Genomic DNA, 17,451 nt, shown 5'->3' with positions numbered 1-17,451 from the left:
AAGGACGATACACCATGATGGACTAGGTGTCACGTTTCCATGTTTAAGAATACCTAGCTCACTACTGTTACTCAGTCGAGGAAACGAGCTCTTTATAGTCTGATTTAACATGAATTTTATCAGGAATAGAGACATATGGGGGACATTCTGGTTGCTGGCCTTTTCATGTCCACGACAGTCGATTGGTAAGTAGCTTCTACACTTCTCGTATTTTCACTAATTATAATGTGTTTATATAAGCCTTAAATTTAGAAGTTACGTGCTTAACACCTTAAGATTTTTGTGAACGTTCATTGTTGATCACTGTTTATCTGATATTTCTCACTCACCGAGAAGAATTAGAAGTTTCAACAACATTATCTCATAGAGAAACGCTCTACTCGTCAATGGGAAGTCATGCATGTCTGGTAATTGGCCTCCATTTATTGTGTCAACAATTGTAGCGATTTAAATATACTTTAATGAAGAGATGTAGATGACACAAGATGTCATAGCTGGTTCACGATTGCGTTTTGAAAACTTTAACTTTTTTGTAATGATTATAATAAGAAGAAAAGTAATTAGCAAAATATCATTTTAATAATAATTGCTAGATTTTGTCAGGCGCAGTAAATTGAGCTGTAAGATGATCTGACTCACTGGTATTGGTTTATATACTTAGCTATATAGAGAAATCGTCAAGATCTGATAGTAAAAGTTAATTGCTTTACTTCCATGTAATATACTGGTCAGTCACATTTTGATTGTTTTTTTTTACATTTTATGTGATTTAAAATACACCAGGAAAAAGTAGTATAATACGACACATTTTTTAATATTTGAAGTGTCATTGATGACATGTGACGCCTGGTAATACACTGAAGATTATAGAACACATCGATGACACCTCACGCACTAGTGTCTATAGTGAGAGAGAGGAAAAAAAAGAGGGAGAGGCTTACAAGAAATATCATTGACTGAATAAATACAGTCCTCTGGATTTGAGTTCTTAAGATACAGATGATGTTACTACGTATTAAACGATAATGTAAAATATTGATAAATGAAATCAAATATCTATACATTTTTTGTATTAGAATTTATAGTGAGAACAAGTACTCTAAAAAGATGCATTATTACAAATATTTCAGTTGCTTTAGTTGACTCACTTTCCTTGTGTGACGACTGGAAATACCTGGAGGTGGTAGAGAAGAGCGACGACAACACCTTTACCTGTACAGGACTGAGAGAACAGCAAGATGTCGCCTGGTTATGGAGTGGAAGTCTTGTCGCTACCTGTCCGCCCCCTCCGGCATCCTGCACATTCAGTCAGGCAGCTTTTAATACATTCTTCAGGATCAGCAGAGCATCGACAACAGCCAGCAACATTACAGTTCTCGCCACAGCATCTCCAACCCTGGACTACTTTGGTACAACTAGTCTGAGATGTGAGACAGCTCAGGAAAGTGTGACATGTCCGCTGGACTCAGTTTGTAAGTTTGTTTTTTTTCTACGAATGAAGAAAATTGCCTGTCATACAAAAATAAAATAAACACAATGGGACAGCTGCATGTTACTTTGGTCTGACCACCAGTACCCTGAAATCCAAAGTCATGCTCCAGCAAGCCTTAGCAGAAGCCTCACATCTCACTAAAGGGGTGAAACCTCGACCAAATTAAGCATTTCACTTGTCTGGGTAGCATTCTCTCAAACACAACACTGCAGTCATTCTTCTACACATTCTCTACGCCAGTGAGACCTGAACTATTTACACCAGACACACCAAGCAACTTAATGAAGTCCACATGAACTGACATATCTGCTGGCAAAATAGAATCCCTGACACAGAAGTCTTTAGGGAGAGCTGAGAGAGTAAGAGCACAGGTAGAGTGCAAAGAAAGCTACAAAGTCCACCTCCAGGACTTTGGCATTGAAATTGCTATAAGAGAAGCTTTTGCTATTCACCGCCCTTCTCCATCTCTGTCAATACATCTTCCACATCCATGAAAACTTCAAGGCCTGAACTGGTCCCGTCAGCATTCTCTAAACTCATCAACATCAACACTCAGACATTCAGTATTATTTTGTGTGTGTGTGTGTTACATCCATTTCTTCTTTATTTAATTCTTTAGAATTTTTTTCTTTGCTTTTATTAACTCCTTAAAGTACTGTCGAGTAACAAATTAGAATTATTATCGTTTCAGACCCTGCTGAAAACATTACATGTAAAATTCAGTTTAATGGAGACACATGGGAAGTAACCGGATCCTGCTTGATTTCCAAAGTCCGCTCCAGGAGAAAGAAATATGGATGTTATTTATACCAGACACAGGTATGAAGATAGTTATTATGTATAGTTTATAAAACATTTCGATGTATCACATTTATAGTAACATTTAAAAAAAACAGTCTAAACTTTCACACAATGACGAACTCTTTATGAATTAACATACATCACAATAAATGCTTTCAGGTATTGGAAAGGACACTGTATTACTTGTTAATTAACCATCCTTAGTACATCAGCTTCTAAGTACTTTATCTCGAGCCATTCAGTGAAAGAGGAAAGTTGTATTAAGATTACAAAGATTTGTTATTTTCTGACAATTAAGGATGCTGCATAATGATAGATATTATGGGATTAAAGTGTATGTTACCAAAATGATTGTTGTATTTAGGGTATGTAATATCTAATTGTCTAATTGTCAATGTATAACTTTATTGTATATTTTAATTTCCGTGTTGTGTAGGGTTCGCAAGAGTCAGTAAGAGTTGGGTCATTCAGTATGAGCACAGAGGCCTCCACACCGTCAGGTTATTTCTCAGGCACGTGTCACATGACCTCTTACCTGCCACCTGACGGAAGATACAGCTACACAGTGCTCATCATGCCAGGGGAAGTAAATGTGTCCGCTGTATTTTACGGAAACAATGAAATACGTGAGTCGTTTAACTATTTGTACCTGCCTGCTTGTTAAGAATACCATCTTTCATTTTTCTACATCCTGCAGAAAACAATCACACACACACAATTGCAAAGAAAAGAGACAAGAAATATAGTGAACGATGTAGTATAAGAAATTGAAAGGACTCTATCTCGTAGGTGTTTTTCCTTTTCATTTATGCTTTATAACATCGAAAGCAAGTTGAAAAACTGAATTTGTGTTTGATTTTCCAATATATATATATATAAAAACCATCCAAACAGTTGTTTTAAAATCAACAACTTATGTTTAGGGAATTTTTTTCAATAAAAATATATCAAGCTTCTCATCTCCTACAACTGTGTGCATACAAGCTATTATCTTCTATAAAGTCAGTTTGCATTTCTTTTCAGTGAAAAAAGGGAAATGAAATACAAATGTAATCAGTTAATACCCAAGGATACAAGACTATTTTGCGAGATTTACGAAGGTCTTCACGTGCTCTTAATAACATGGAAGTAAAACGATAAATCATTAATACGGTTGTATTTGATTCCTCAGTCCATGGTGTGCATCATTTTTGGAGGTAAACTCTCCTGGTTTTCATTATTTGTATATTTATGGTTTCAGGTCGACCTAAAAGTATTCCACATCACAACTGTCCCCTGTACGTCAAAGAAGACAACTCTGTAAGTTGTGTTTGCTTTGTCAACGACTTGGGTTCACCTCCTGGACAACTGAAGTGGAACAACATGAGCTCAGAGCAACTCATACTCCCAGGTGTGAAGATGGACCAGCATGGAGTGAACTACGTGTGTAGTCTCACCTGGAACAGGACAGTCGTGCAGTCGGTGACCTACACACTTCTTGTTGCTTGTATGTCAGTAGGGACTTAAACTTGCTTCTTATGGTTTAGATATACATTCACCACACTTTTCTCTATCTCTATATCTCATGGATTGTCTTCATGTCTCGTAGTTTTTGTTTTATTAGTGGATTTTCTTTAGGTAAATTATCCACTTTTTTAATACCTTTTATAATTCTTAGCTGGTCACCTTTCACTCCATTAAGTTATGTATTTATTTTAATAAATATCTCCGTGACTTGTTGAGATGTAGGTTACTGGTCTCTGACTCGTGAAGTAAGTCATGAAGAGTAAGGACAGGCCAGTAATGTCTTCAAATTTCTATGAAGATTCAATCGTCTTCTATTACTCTTATTGATGTTTATAATTATTTTATTTTGTATTTATTCAAAATCATTATGTAATTGAGCATGATAAGTTACTCAGTAGAACTAAAATGAAGGAGAAGATTATGTGTTATTCAGGTGCGCCCAGAAGAAATCCTGCTGATGCTAACTATACAACTCCAACTGTTGAAGAAGGTAAACCTGTGACGATGGAGCTGATTGCTTACCCTACATCTGTGAATGTGACCAAGTATTTCCTGGGACCAAACGAAGAACCTGCCAGAGAAGGTGTATTTCTTGTTGTCTGCAATCCAAGTCCTCCATCTAGTTATAAAATGCTCTGCACCATCACTGTCACAAAAGTGACATCGGACACAGCTGGCTTCTACAAGGTCATGATCATCAATCAGGCGGGAAACTTCTCATTTGCTGTGCACGCTCTTCCTCAAAATATCGCAGGTATAATTTTTAATTTCCAATAATAATGAACAGTCTTTAGAAATTTCTCTTAAAGGGCTTTTTGTTAACCAGGACGATGACAGAAATGATGCCTCCAGTTTCCCTCAGTTAAACGCACTTAACCGGAAAATCACCCACACACGAACACACATATATTTTACATACACTCCACACCAAGTGTATAATATACATTGTCACACACTTCAGTCAGGTAAAGCACTTTATGATTACTAAGTATGCAACGATGTAGATGGTAAGAGACTTTACAGCGCTTCTCCTTCTCTGATAGTCATAGTCTCCTTCGGTCTAAAGGCCAACACGAGCTTTAAACCGACATCGCTGGAAATAGAGCAAACAGTATCCACAAACACACACTTTATGACAAAGAGGCACGAGAAATAGTATCTTAATATTTTTCTCTCAATCACACCTATATGTCTCAAATAGGCAGGAGTTGAAGAAAAGCTAGTATTTCTAAGAATGGTCAGCAAACAAGCAAGATTTTACCAAGCTTGGGGAAAGCTTGTAACATTGGTTTTTGCTTGCCAAGCCTTCCCCAGGCAAACCCCAGTGTTTGCCAGCGTTGTCGGTGATCGTGAGATTGGCAAAACCGCTTAACCGCCAGGATGTGCGACTAAACCGTGGCCGACAAGATTGAGCCAGTCTCGCTGACGTGAATATTCATGACTATCAAGTCGCCGTACGCTATATATATATTTATACTGCGCATATTTATAATTACATTTTACATTGTTGAGTCAGTTATAAATATATTTTATACTTTATGGTTATCAAAGTCTCAGATAATTTAAAGTCTACATACATATCATCAAGAACGCTCACGCGCAAACTTTCGCATGTTCATGTTTGTGCTCTAGAAATAAAGTTGCTCGTTCTTTGTTCTTTAGTGGTCTTCAGTTTCAGATCTTCAGGTTTCTTCAAAAATTTTCAAGGCACAAGTATCCACATTTCAAATATTCATCGATCAGCACCTGGAATGTTTACAAAGATGAGGGAACTGGAGAAACACCAGACGAGGACATGGTCACGTGGTGGTCTGAAGCAGGAACGTGACATAACAGTATTGGTGTACTAAAGTATAGAATTTTTTTATGGATAGACTTCAGTCGTAAATATAAGTCGTTCCTACTTACGTAAAAAGACTGAGTATATAATTTATTTGTTGCTTGTCTAATTTCGGTGGGTGCGAGCACTAGGAGGTTACATTGAGTAACACCGCGCTTCTAAGGAGAGAGACTGATTTTGTGTTTAGACATGCATATCTACCAAACTTTTCCATTCTTTAAAGCTTTACTGGTGTACTTACTAGCAACAACAATAAAAACGACAACACCACAATTAACACAATGGCATACATGTTACTGTTCCTAAAGCGATATATTTGTAAGTTTACTGTCCTGATTTTTATTAGACTTGTCTATGTTTAGAATTGAAACCTAGCACTCGATATCATCTAGGATCATCAGGATTATCTTCCAGACACTTACAAGTTCTCTTCTTTTGTGAAGTGTCTTTTAAATTTACATTCCCTATAGAACTTTCTATTCTTCGAGCACTGGTACCATGACAGGGAGATATGACAAGATAACAATATCCTGTCAACCACTTATATGACCTTCAATGGAACAGCTTCACCATGATATTGCTGTTCTTAAGATGAAACAGAAAAGAATGAGAGAATAGATAACTGTCGGTATGAACTAAAGTATGTTTAAAAGACTGCTTTCAACAGAGATTTATTTATTTGAATTAAAGCCATGTGTTTGCGAATATTTCACCTCGCTATTTCCGTTATGAGAAATTGTTTGTGTGATGCTGGTTAACAATGGGTCAGATGGTCTAATTAAGTCATTTAACTCTTCCACTTATTTTAGAGCTGGTTATCAAGGTATTTAAATCTCTGAGACTGTAACAAACAACACTAAGGAAGGGGCCAAAACTAAAAAATATAATAGCTTTTTTATATTATGGTTATGGTTGTCCTTATGTTAACGACTAAGAGATTACGATAAACAAGCACTTTCATGACAACCATGAAAATGTATATTTTTCTATTTACACATAGCAAAGCACGCACCTGCACAATGATTGTTTGAAATAAAACGGGAGTGGGGGAGTAAGCATACTTTCTGTCTCAATTTTACAACGACTATTTTTCATTCTGTCGAAGTAATCGGGAATAGTATAAAATATTCTAAACAATATTTTCAGCGATCTACTTAAGGAATCATCCAATAAGTACAAGAGAGGGTCATGTTCTAGGAAAGTGTTCAATGCAAACAACTAATAAAACAAAAATAAAATAAGCTTGAGAGAGCCTTGTGTGATCTGTGCAGTATGTCTCATAATCCGTTGTCATGTTTGTGCTGTCATGGAAACCACATATACAAAGACTCCATTTTTTTGATACTGTTGATAGTGTTTGGTGTTCTTCAGGTCTCCTCTTCTCATACAAGGCCCAGCAGTCTGTGGTCTCATCTCATTCCGTGTCGGTGGCTGACGGTGTGGGTACCAGCAGCGCCCTCGAGGATCCCTTGGTGAATAGTGTTCCTGGTTCAGTTACAACTGCAACATCTCTTGACCTCCAACTAGCACCGGGCACTTCCAAGTAGAAGAAACTGAAGAAACATTATATTAATGGAAAACAGATGATTGCAATCATAAAACAATATATACATGTGTACAACCAAGGAAGTGTCAGTCTTTTGTATCAGCGACAAATCTTAATTGCAGACACTCGCGGTACACTATCTATTTCAATGCCAAGTCTAGAAGAAGGCTTTCCACTTTTGACAAGTAGAGACTCGTCTAGCTGTAGAAATAAAATAAAATATCGGGTCGTTTTACAAGACTAATCACACACTTGTAGTAATTGGTATCCTGGTGTCTTGCATCTTCCTAGTCTCTCTGTATCCTTCTCTCTCTGTCTCGTTCGCGTGTGTGGGGTGGGAAGTGGAGAAAAAAGTGTGTATGGGTGTGGGCTTGCCTGATAACATCGGAACTCAACAACACCGGCACGTGTGCTAGATTACCCGCCAGTCTCTTAGCGAAAGATAACCTACCCATACCCCACCCAACTTGTGTGAAGGCTCCCAAGACAGACCCACTGCGCTATACGGGCTGACGCTTGTGTCACCCAAGGTATAAATTATGGGAAAGAAAGGGGCTAACCCCTCAGGATTTTTTTTTATGTCAGGCTGCCATGTTGAGTGGGAATGGTGCACACTCAATGTCGTTTACAACTGAGTCAAGACGACGGCTGTATGCGTCTGAAGAGCAACGGGAAGACTGAAAAAAATCTGTCAAGGCTTTACCTGTTTAGACTAGTGCAGACTGCTCCATGCTACATTCTCTGACCTATGTAGGTGTTAACACACTAGCCTTAGTCGGTGAGACAGTATAACTGACAATATTTATGTCAACTACCGGTTATTACTCACTCACAAGGAGAGGTGGCATCATAAAACACATCGCTGTATGCGTAAATGAATAAAAACATAAGGGAGGCAACTACTGGAACCTCTAGGAATTGTTCCAGTATGGATTACTTAACAGGTATCATTATCTTCGTCTCACAAATCCACTGATAAACTAATAACAAGAAGAATTAGTTAAGAATGATATCTACTGGGGACATGTTCCTACTCTATTCCATCTTGGCTTAGTCACAGTAAACAGCATGTCCGCCTGAAAACGAGAACCGTACAGGGTCTGTACGATAGCTTGTTGTAATGGATTTTATTTGTATGTGTGTGCTTGTGTGTTGGGAGAGAGGGTGTAAGTGCTTAAGCGTGTGTTCACTCAGGCATGATTTTATTATCTTTTATTCTCATCACAAACATTTTACTTTAATATCAAGCTATACGAGACATTGACAAGGGAGGCAACCCAAATTAGTGGATTAAGGCTACCAGAGTTATGTTTGCCGTAAACGACGTTGAAGTACCTGTATACGATGCAGGGAGCAGACAGTCCAGTGTTCAGAGCGCTGGGGTGCGAACCGAAAGCTTAAAGGGTCGATACCCGCGTAGCGCATCTGACTTTCCCCAGTCAACCCAGCTCACGGGAATGGGTCAGGGCTTGACGTGATGCATATTTACTTTTGAAAATTATGTTTCACTTCGTGTTTATTGCTTCTAACAAATCAAACTTCTCTTTTTGTTCTTTTCCATCAGGTTCCTCCTCATTTTCCATTCATTTTATCGTCTTTAGTCATCACAACCAAAAAAAAAAATTAGTTAATTTATATGTACAAGCACTTTTGTTAAAAGGCATTCAACATACTAATTTTCTGGTATCGACCATTCTGTTAAAGAAAAGCTCAAAATACGCTATATAAATGTTCTTGAGCAAACAGCTTTTACAGTAGGATGAAGAAAAGGATGGTGATATCTTGGTCAGTTTTAGCTAAAGTCAAATTTCAGAGCGCTTCTCAGATGACCATACGTTCCAGAAGGAAGTCAGTCACCCACTCCGATTTGTCTGTCTGCGTTAATGATATCCTGGTAAGCTTAACTAAGTAAATTTTTTATCAAAGTGATTGCATTTATGCGAAAGATGGTTATTGTTTTCACAATGTTTCAAATTAAGTTAAATCATTTACCATGTGGGATGATAAAGTTAGGGTGCAGCATGTTGGGTCCACTTTTGGTTGTATCTAATAAGATATGTTGTCCAGACAAACCTTGTTTTAAAGAATGGGAAATGAATTCGCATGTATCGGTGAATAAAGATTTGTATCGGCCTAGCTGATTTCGCTGTCGCCTAGCGACTCGAACAATCTCTTTAATCCATGCCAACCGACTACACTAACCTATATTATCCATGTCAGTATGCACAAAGTTCAGAAAAAAAAATTACTAGTTCAGGACAATGACAAGCAAACAAACCACTAAGCAAAGAGGCGCCTTATGGGCACGCAATTAACCATACGAAATTACATTTCTCCTAAGTAATGTATTTAAGTTGTAATCCATAACTGATAGACACCATTTTCCTTCCTTTTACCATTTCCATGTGTTCTACTTTAATCTCACTGCTCTTTTGATACTTTTTGTTACATATTCATTCATTGGTGAAGTTGCTGAGCCTGTGGAGTCTGTAGCTGTTGGTTGTACTCCTCTCTTGACAACAGCACTGTACACGTCCTTTGTGGTCGAGTCTATTGTTGTTGTTGGCTGTGAGCGACTTTGTCAACATCTGTCTCTGTTTCTTTATCTTAAAATTAAAAGTAGTGTGACGTTGATTTATATTTTAGAACTCTCCTTCTAAAAGCTTTATTAAAAACAGCGAAAATTCAAACGATTGTTTTCTTTGCCAAAACAGTTTAATCATGTATATATTCTTAATTTTTAATAATATTCTGACATATTTATTTACGTTTATCATTATATCTCAAATCATACTTAGCTATTTGGATTAAAAATGTGATGAACATTGAAAACACATAGAGCTCTTGAAAATGCACGATAAGTGATCATAAAATAAGGAACAAAATTTGTTCTTCTTCGTTAATATAATATTTTGTAGCTCCAGTCGACCTGCAAAGTGATATAAAAAAAATTATTATTTGGACAATAAAACAAATCGCTAACAGACGGCTCTGGATAGAAAACAATCATTGTAGGTATATTTCAGTATAAGTATTTAGGGCTGTTAAACTGTAAAATTGTGCTTACACTGTGCAATTTATTACTTTACTGTGCTCAAAATCCTCAATCACATCATTTCCATATTTTGTAAAAAGGAGCCTTACTTGATTAGCTCGATTTATTAAGTTATTACTTAGAACGATAACATACAAGACTTAAAATGAGTGTGTGTGCTAATACACATAAAAAGGTCAAAGAATTTTCAGTCTTTTGAAAGATCATTTACCTGACGAAACTGATGTTTAAGATGCAATGAATTATCTCCATTTGTGTTATTTTTTAACAATTTCAGAAACATTTATACTTACCGTGACGAACCATTTTTACTTGGGCCTGTCATACAAGGTAAAAACTCATAAATGTAAAGAAAGTAAATGAGATAATAAATATGTTAATAAAGTACATGAGATCTTACTGCTTCCAAAATTGCCTTTTCTGTTGCTATGGCATTTCTTTCAAATAGTTTATCAGTACAAGTTTGCTAATCCTGGTCTCTTAATATATGTACTTGCAATTTAAATTGAACTAAAATTTAATCTTTCTTCATTAAGGTAAAATTTTGCGAATTTAATTGCTTTAATGATGCTTTCACAATAACCTCTTTAGCATTTGTAAAGGAATTCAATATTTCATTTACCTTTTCGCCTGATGACAAAGATAATTATCGCGACAACCAGCACGGCGAAAGTGAAGTGACTCAACCAATAACAACTTATCAACAAGTCCTGCTATTTTCTCTTCTGTTGTGGCCTTTCTTTCATAAGGAGTACATGTCACATTTAATGTTGTAAAGATATGTATTTGAACGTGACAGGCATAGTTGCATACGAACACACGACTGTAACGATATCCGCGCACAAGCGATGATAGGTTTTAGTAGATAAACAAAAGTATCGCAGGCTGTCGAATAGATATATATTTTTTTCATACATCAACTTGTGTGTTTGTACTGAGTACAAGTGTCATTTAGCTCACGATTTCGGACATCTGTTAGGGTAAGCCTGCGTTCACAACCATGCACACACACATTAATGCATACGCGTTTGTATGTGTGTTTGTGTGTTGTCTGTTATGTTTTCGACTGTCTCTTTGTAGATGTTACATTACGACTCATTAAAAAAATATGTATTCGTTACCTTAATCCGTAGAATGAATATTATATATATATATCTAAAGTAACAAAAACATTTAGAGAAAGTGCCTGCTAAGCCTTGTGGTTTTAAGAAAATTGATTTAGACTTAAACATTTCCATTGAGAATATTTTTAATGGAGCAATCAAAACAAGGGAAAAAAAAACACAAAAGGGAAGATGAAATTACAGTTGTCGTGAATGATATATATTACGTTTGTATTGAATAGTTAAATAGACGGTTGGTTTAATTAACTGACTTTCTCACAAACCCCTCTGTAATTGGGAATTTTAGGCACTTCCATTTTAGTCTAATGAACAACGTTTAGTTCAGTATTCATCAATATCTGATGTAAAAACACAATTTGAGTAAATAGGGATTAAGTTTATAATGATGCATTAATTAAGGCAGACTTTTTAAATATTAATTGAATTTAATGTTGTCACCGGACATTTACACACATTAGAAGTGGCTGTGGCGGGTGATGAGATCAAGAAGTGTTTCGTGTATGTTAATACTTAACACGACTTACCCAAGGGTTTTGTTGATGGATGCATTTTCTCTTTGACCTCGAAGGTAAAAGAAACGTTTCCAAAGACATTGCTGAAAATGGCGATGTACAAACCAGCACTGTAAACTGTTTTACTTCTGAAAATAACATCACAGGTAGTCCTGTACAAAAGCAAAGTGTTGCGAGTGCATTGATACTCAGCAGAAAAGTTAGTCTCCAGCTTTGTGGTATTGGTGTCGTTGAGTGAAGATCCATTGGGAATAATGATGAGTGAATCAGGATCTGGATAAGCGATCATTTCAAAACTTGCTTCGTCACCATCAAGTGTTGTTAAATATGATTCGTTTGTTAGTCTTCTCGGAGAGCCTAAAGAAAAAATAAAATACGTTGTTCTAACTCTCCCGACATATAACTCTAATTGAGATAACACCTTTGTAACTTGTGGAAAATTTATATACTTGTGAGCACCTCCGATGATTCACTAAGATTGGTCATGAGTGAAACGGCACCAAAACTATGTATAAATTCACACAGTATATGTATATAGACTCTCAATGACTGGCTTCATTGTTTGTTTATATATTTACTTTAAAAAGATATATTACTAGTAGGACATTATAGTGGGATTTATAGAGACTAGAAACCAAGAACCCATCATTTATTTTGTGTTGAATAAACCGGAAAGAGTACTTTAAAGTGCTAGTGAGTTTGCCTGTTGAATGTGTGCTGTTGCAGAAAATTCACTAATCACATATTCTTAAACATAGGCATACGCAGGTTAAAGAAGATACGCTAATTACCCCACGAAGAAATTGTGAAGCATGGGTGATCAGATTACTCTTCAGTAATTAGACAATATATAACCTTATTTAGTTTTTACACGTTAAAATGTAAATATGAAATACCTAACCAGTCGCAGATTATTTGTACATTTTCATAAACTTTTAAAATTATTTAGGTATTAATGGATTATTTTCTTTTGTTTTAATAAACAGTACATTCTTCTGCATCAGCTGTACTTTTATCAACAATACTATATTCTTTCGCATTTTACACACATTATACATATTGCAAATATTTTTCGTTAGTTTAGTTTATTTCTTGTTACTCCATGAGGAGCAGAGGGCCACAACAACATTTCGCTTGCGGACCTTGTTTAGGGCAGCCCCCCTCAGGTGGGTTCATCTGGTTCCGATGTCGTTTGCCTCCCTCTCTACTGTGATTTGTCAAGTACCATAATCCACTCTCTACTACTAATAGCCACCAAACTTTAAAATGTCAACAATCAGTAACAAGAGAAGTATAGTCAGTTTATGAAAAAAGTACAAAGAAAAACTTAACAAGTGATAATTACAAGATAAAGAGGATGGCACTAATGCTAAACATAATATTCAAATTTTAATTCGAACTCAAAAACCAAAATACTCACAGAAAACAAACACCTGGATCGATTTTGTATCCACACCAATGATGTTTTCTGATTCACAAACGTAGTTGCCTGCATCTTGGCATGTCACAGCTGTCATGGTATGTGTGAGTTCATCCGAATCCTTAACACCTGATAGTTTAAACTTTTGGTTGTCGATGTTCTTGAAGAGACTTAGACTGGGTGTGGGTCTGACATCAGCTTTACAAACAACTGTCATGTCTTTGTTTTCACTCACATTCACAGTGTCGATGTCCATGTTGTTTATTTTGAAAGTCAGCACACGTGATGAGTCTGTCAACACATGAAACATGCGACAATTCTGAATACTGCCTATTGTCTATGTCTGATAAGAGGAAAGATGATAAATAAGGATGTACACTTGAAGGCATAAGGTGTTTACGAAAACAGTAGCATTCTGTAAATATTCAAAACGCCTCACTAATAATCAACTGCTCCGTTATTTAAATACTATAGTAGTCAAATTAGCTAGAACAAACATCTGAGATATTGTACTTGTACGTAATTCAACTATTTTCCTTAAGCCATGTAGAAGTGACTTAAAATAAACACAAGTAAAATAATGCAATAAAGAAAACTTTCAAAGCACATTAAAATGGACAAGGGGAATTCAAGAGAAAATATTCTGAGATAAACATGTATGAGCCTCTTTAAGACAGTTGAAACGATTACAAAATAAACGAACAAAAGTAGAATAGAAAAGAAAAAGGTCAGAGTTAGTACCAGGTAGTACCGTGTCGGTCGTACTGTGTCTGTCATAAAGTGTGTGAAAGTGATAAACATTTTTTATGTGTTTGGAGTATTGAGGCATTTTTATAGAGATGGAACGAGATGGAGAGAGAAAGCTGACGAGCAGCACTTCCTAATACAAAATACTTACAGTTTACTTGTAATGTGTAGGTGACTTGAAATACATCGGTGTTGTTCCACATCAGACTACACGTGTAAGTCTGTTCATGTTGTGTCCTGTTGACTTTCTCAAGCCTCAACTCCGATGATCCAGTTTCTCTCCACATCACAAGACCAGACGGCTTGCCGAGGTCTGTGGTGTAGCAACTACACTTCACATCGTCGTTTTCCTCGACATACAGCGGACAGTTGTGACTAGGAGGCTGAGAAGGACTTCCTGAGAGTGGGAAAATGTACAATTAATATATCCATAATGGGTTAGTTTTTACACCGAGTAAAAACTGTATCATCATGATTGTCTTTGTACTAGCAGTAGTGGTGTTAGTATTAGTCGCATTAGTGTCACTGAAAACGAAATAAAAAAGATGACAACTTACGAATTTCACTACTTTCAATAAATGAAAGCGGCACTTGTGTTTGACCAGGTGTAATTATGATGTTGTATCTGTAATTTCCTTCTGGAGGTAGAGGGCTATTTATTTTACATGTGCCATTCACATAAGTGTCAGGTCTGGACATAGTAAAATTGCCCACTAAGCTCTGAACAGAAGGCGATTTCTGAAAATACAAAACACACACACATATATATAAGAAAATGACTTACTGGCCCTTGAATCCATGGTATTAAACTTTCAGACTAATCGAGCCCATTTGGTCTCCTTCATCAAGCGAATTTGTATTAAATTATGAAAAAGTGATAAGACGTGTGGATAGAGGGGATTCTTTAAAAAAGACGATTTTTACACACCACTGTGAACTTAGATTAATAAATATTAGTGAGTGTACAGTTTATATATCAGTACATAGTTTGCTCACCTGACTGATTTGATATACCAAACAGTAGTACCTGCCCCGTGAGGAACGTGCACGTGCGACATCACACTGTCCTGTCAGGGCCCACAGGCTGCTGCTAAACTCGCCACTACATACAACACCTGTAGCTGGAACTAAAAGTCACAGAAACACATTTTTTAAATTCTTCTCTTGTTGTCTTCGCTTTTCTATGTACATCTTTGGTATCAATAAAAATTGTCACACAGCATGGCACGTAAACATGAATAGTGAAAAGGAATGTGGTATGAAATGCTATCGTTTAGTGGGTTTTTTTCTCTGATACAGTTTCTCTAAATCTTGTCCCCAATGAATATAGTTCCATGAAAAACTAAAAATAGAAGTTTATTATACTGAATATATTCTTGTTTCCTAGACGCATCTTCTTTAGTGCAGTAAATTACTTTGATCATTTTTACATTAAAACTAGTCTTGTAAAGTGTATATTTCTTAAGGTAAAGAAATTTTTTTCTGAATCTATTCTTTAAAATATATACTACCAATAAAAAAATCAATAGCCATAAAGTTAGCCCATAGTTATTTGATAGTTATGTATACTCAAGGTATTTGATGAGGTCTATCTTGCATGAATACCTTTCCCACCACAACCACTACCGAAGCCTTGAAGTCCTTCATAAAAATTCCTCCTATTTATATTTTATACAGAAAGTTTACTGCTTCTTTAATAATATTTAATAAGCTTTTACTAATGACATGTATGCAAAGTCACTTACTGATCAAATCAAACTGACATTGTGTTTCCTCAAGTGTTGTTGTAACTGTAGAGGTCTGACATAATAGAGAGCTTTTCTTGAAAACATATTTCTGGGTGGTTGCCGTTTCATTGACAGTAATGGTAGAGGTATTAACAGTTCTGCTGATGCTGAATAGTGTTGGCAACACCCCGCCTGAGCATGGTTGACTGAGCTGAGTAGCATAACACGTGCCTAATGCCGTGCTATCATCCAGGAAACAAGAGAAGGACGCAGTTACTGTTAGTCCTGAACAAATGAACGTGTTATTCTGTTTTCCTTCCTCCACCTCCAGGTATCCTTTTGGTGATTCACACAGATTCAGTGTCGATTCTAAAGAAATAAGCAAATTTAGGTTTACTATTTTGTCACACATGTATGCATAAGTACAAAGTAGATAATTCACGTTTCTACAGAATAATAAATGCTGATTCCTTTCTTACATGTATATAAAGTAATAACGATAAGAAAGCTGGCTCACACATGCAAAAACAGACAAGCATGCACAAAAGTAAAGGGTATACAAGAAAAGAAGAGAAAGCCAGAAAGTAAGGTATTCCCGGAAAACATATTCTTGACTTTGACACATCGACAGTAAAAAGTGTGTGTTTAGGTTCACCGGTTTGTACATGCACTGTTTTTGCATTAAGCAAAACATAGAAAATATACCTGTCGTGTTATTGCCACCTACCATACAAAGCAAAGTTAAAAGTTAAACACTTACCACAAATGTTTATCAAGAAAACCACAAAACATAATACTGTGACTTTCAGCATGCTTACTTTTAAGCACAAGAGTGACGAAGAGCTGAGAAAGAGACGAAATATAATTACATCTCACAGCCCTTTATACTAATGAATATGATGGTGTAGCTTTTAGGCAAGTACCAGTAAAAATATCGCACGAGAGAAAATGCAATTTTTTGATGCATCTATAGAGCTGATAAAGATACTAATCACATTGATATGCTTTATAGTAGAATTGTCAATTCTGTTTTTAAGAATTGTATTAGGCCCAAGAGAACTGCTCTGTACTAATTGGCAAGGGAGAGATCAACGCTGCGAGTTTTTTGGCCCCATTAATTAAGAGACAGATACAAGTAGAGAAGCTGGATACAAGTGGAAGGGCTTTTTCCGATTTTAGGGAGTGAAAGCCAAGGATACCAAATCTGTTGCAATACCTACCTGGAGAAAATTATGCACGATACACTTAAGGACCACCCCAGCTCTGTACAAATTGGGGCCTACACCATTCCCAACACATAAAATAGAAAAAAATTACAAAAGAGCAAGTACTAATGTTCACAGAAGAATAAAATAAATTAGCTTTCAGATGGCAGTTGAGTCGCAAACCATAACATTCTTAGTTTGCTTTGTTCTAATTTCTCTCGCACTAAAATATATAAACAAACAGTTTTTTAATTTAAATTCTGTACTTGCTAGCCGTTCTTTTAATATCTATTTATAAGGCAATAGAAATGACATGGGGCATTTTATTTGACACCCAGTTAAAAGAAGGTTATGTGAGAAAGGACGTGTTATATCGATATTTATCGAGCGCTTTTGGTGAGTGGGTATATCCGCACCCGCCCCTGGCGTGGAAGCCATTTTGTCGAGCTATTGTTGACACGCATTCATAGCAGTTG

General features: G+C 36.3%; 2 protein-coding genes across 2 annotated transcripts; one reads left to right on the top strand and one right to left on the bottom strand.

The window, feature by feature from the left end:
• Window positions 1-7,186, top strand: LOC112567628. Its single transcript, XM_025244320.1, has 6 exons — window positions 1-185; window positions 1,131-1,468; window positions 2,730-2,919; window positions 3,534-3,779; window positions 4,233-4,553; window positions 7,011-7,186. Exons 1-6 carry the CDS (start codon window positions 110-112, stop codon window positions 7,184-7,186), a joined length of 1,347 nt encoding a protein of 448 aa, XP_025100105.1. The 5' UTR covers window positions 1-109.
• Window positions 7,187-11,685: 4,499 nt separating this feature from the next.
• LOC112567626 lies at window positions 11,686-14,792 on the bottom strand. The gene is made up of 5 exons (XM_025244319.1): window positions 14,601-14,792; window positions 14,195-14,440; window positions 13,297-13,587; window positions 11,889-12,233; window positions 11,686-11,702 (listed from the first exon to the last, which is right to left on the bottom strand). The coding sequence occupies exons 1-5, from the start codon at window positions 14,740-14,742 to the stop codon at window positions 11,686-11,688; spliced, it is 1,041 nt and encodes a 346-aa protein (XP_025100104.1). The 5' UTR covers window positions 14,743-14,792.
• Between the last annotated feature and the right edge of the window lie 2,659 nt (window positions 14,793-17,451).

Source organism: Pomacea canaliculata, linkage group LG7 (genome assembly GCF_003073045.1).
Source record: "Pomacea canaliculata isolate SZHN2017 linkage group LG7, ASM307304v1, whole genome shotgun sequence".
NCBI lineage: Eukaryota > Metazoa > Mollusca > Gastropoda > Architaenioglossa > Ampullariidae > Pomacea > Pomacea canaliculata.
This window is presented reverse-complemented; position numbering and strand designations above follow the sequence as displayed.

What these genes read in the sequence shown, in the direction of transcription:
- LOC112567626 (XM_025244319.1), bottom strand. Translation starts at nt 14,742, where the DNA reads ATGTCCAGACCTGACACTTATGTGAATGGCACATGTAAAATAAATAGC. An exon ending in TATTGAAAGTAGTGAAATTC is followed by an intron (nt 14,441 to 14,600) that starts GTAAGTTGTCAT and finishes TCCCACTCTCAG; the next exon opens with GAAGTCCTTCTCAGCCTCCT. An exon ending in CTACACATTACAAGTAAACT is followed by an intron (nt 13,588 to 14,194) that starts GTAAGTATTTTG and finishes ATGTGTTGACAG; the next exon opens with ACTCATCACGTGTGCTGACT.
- LOC112567628 (XM_025244320.1), top strand. Translation starts at nt 110, where the DNA reads ATGAATTTTATCAGGAATAGAGACATATGGGGGACATTCTGGTTGCTG. An exon ending in TGACATGTCCGCTGGACTCA is followed by an intron (nt 1,469 to 2,729) that starts GTTTGTAAGTTT and finishes CGTGTTGTGTAG; the next exon opens with GGTTCGCAAGAGTCAGTAAG. An exon ending in CTACACACTTCTTGTTGCTT is followed by an intron (nt 3,780 to 4,232) that starts GTATGTCAGTAG and finishes TGTGTTATTCAG; the next exon opens with GTGCGCCCAGAAGAAATCCT.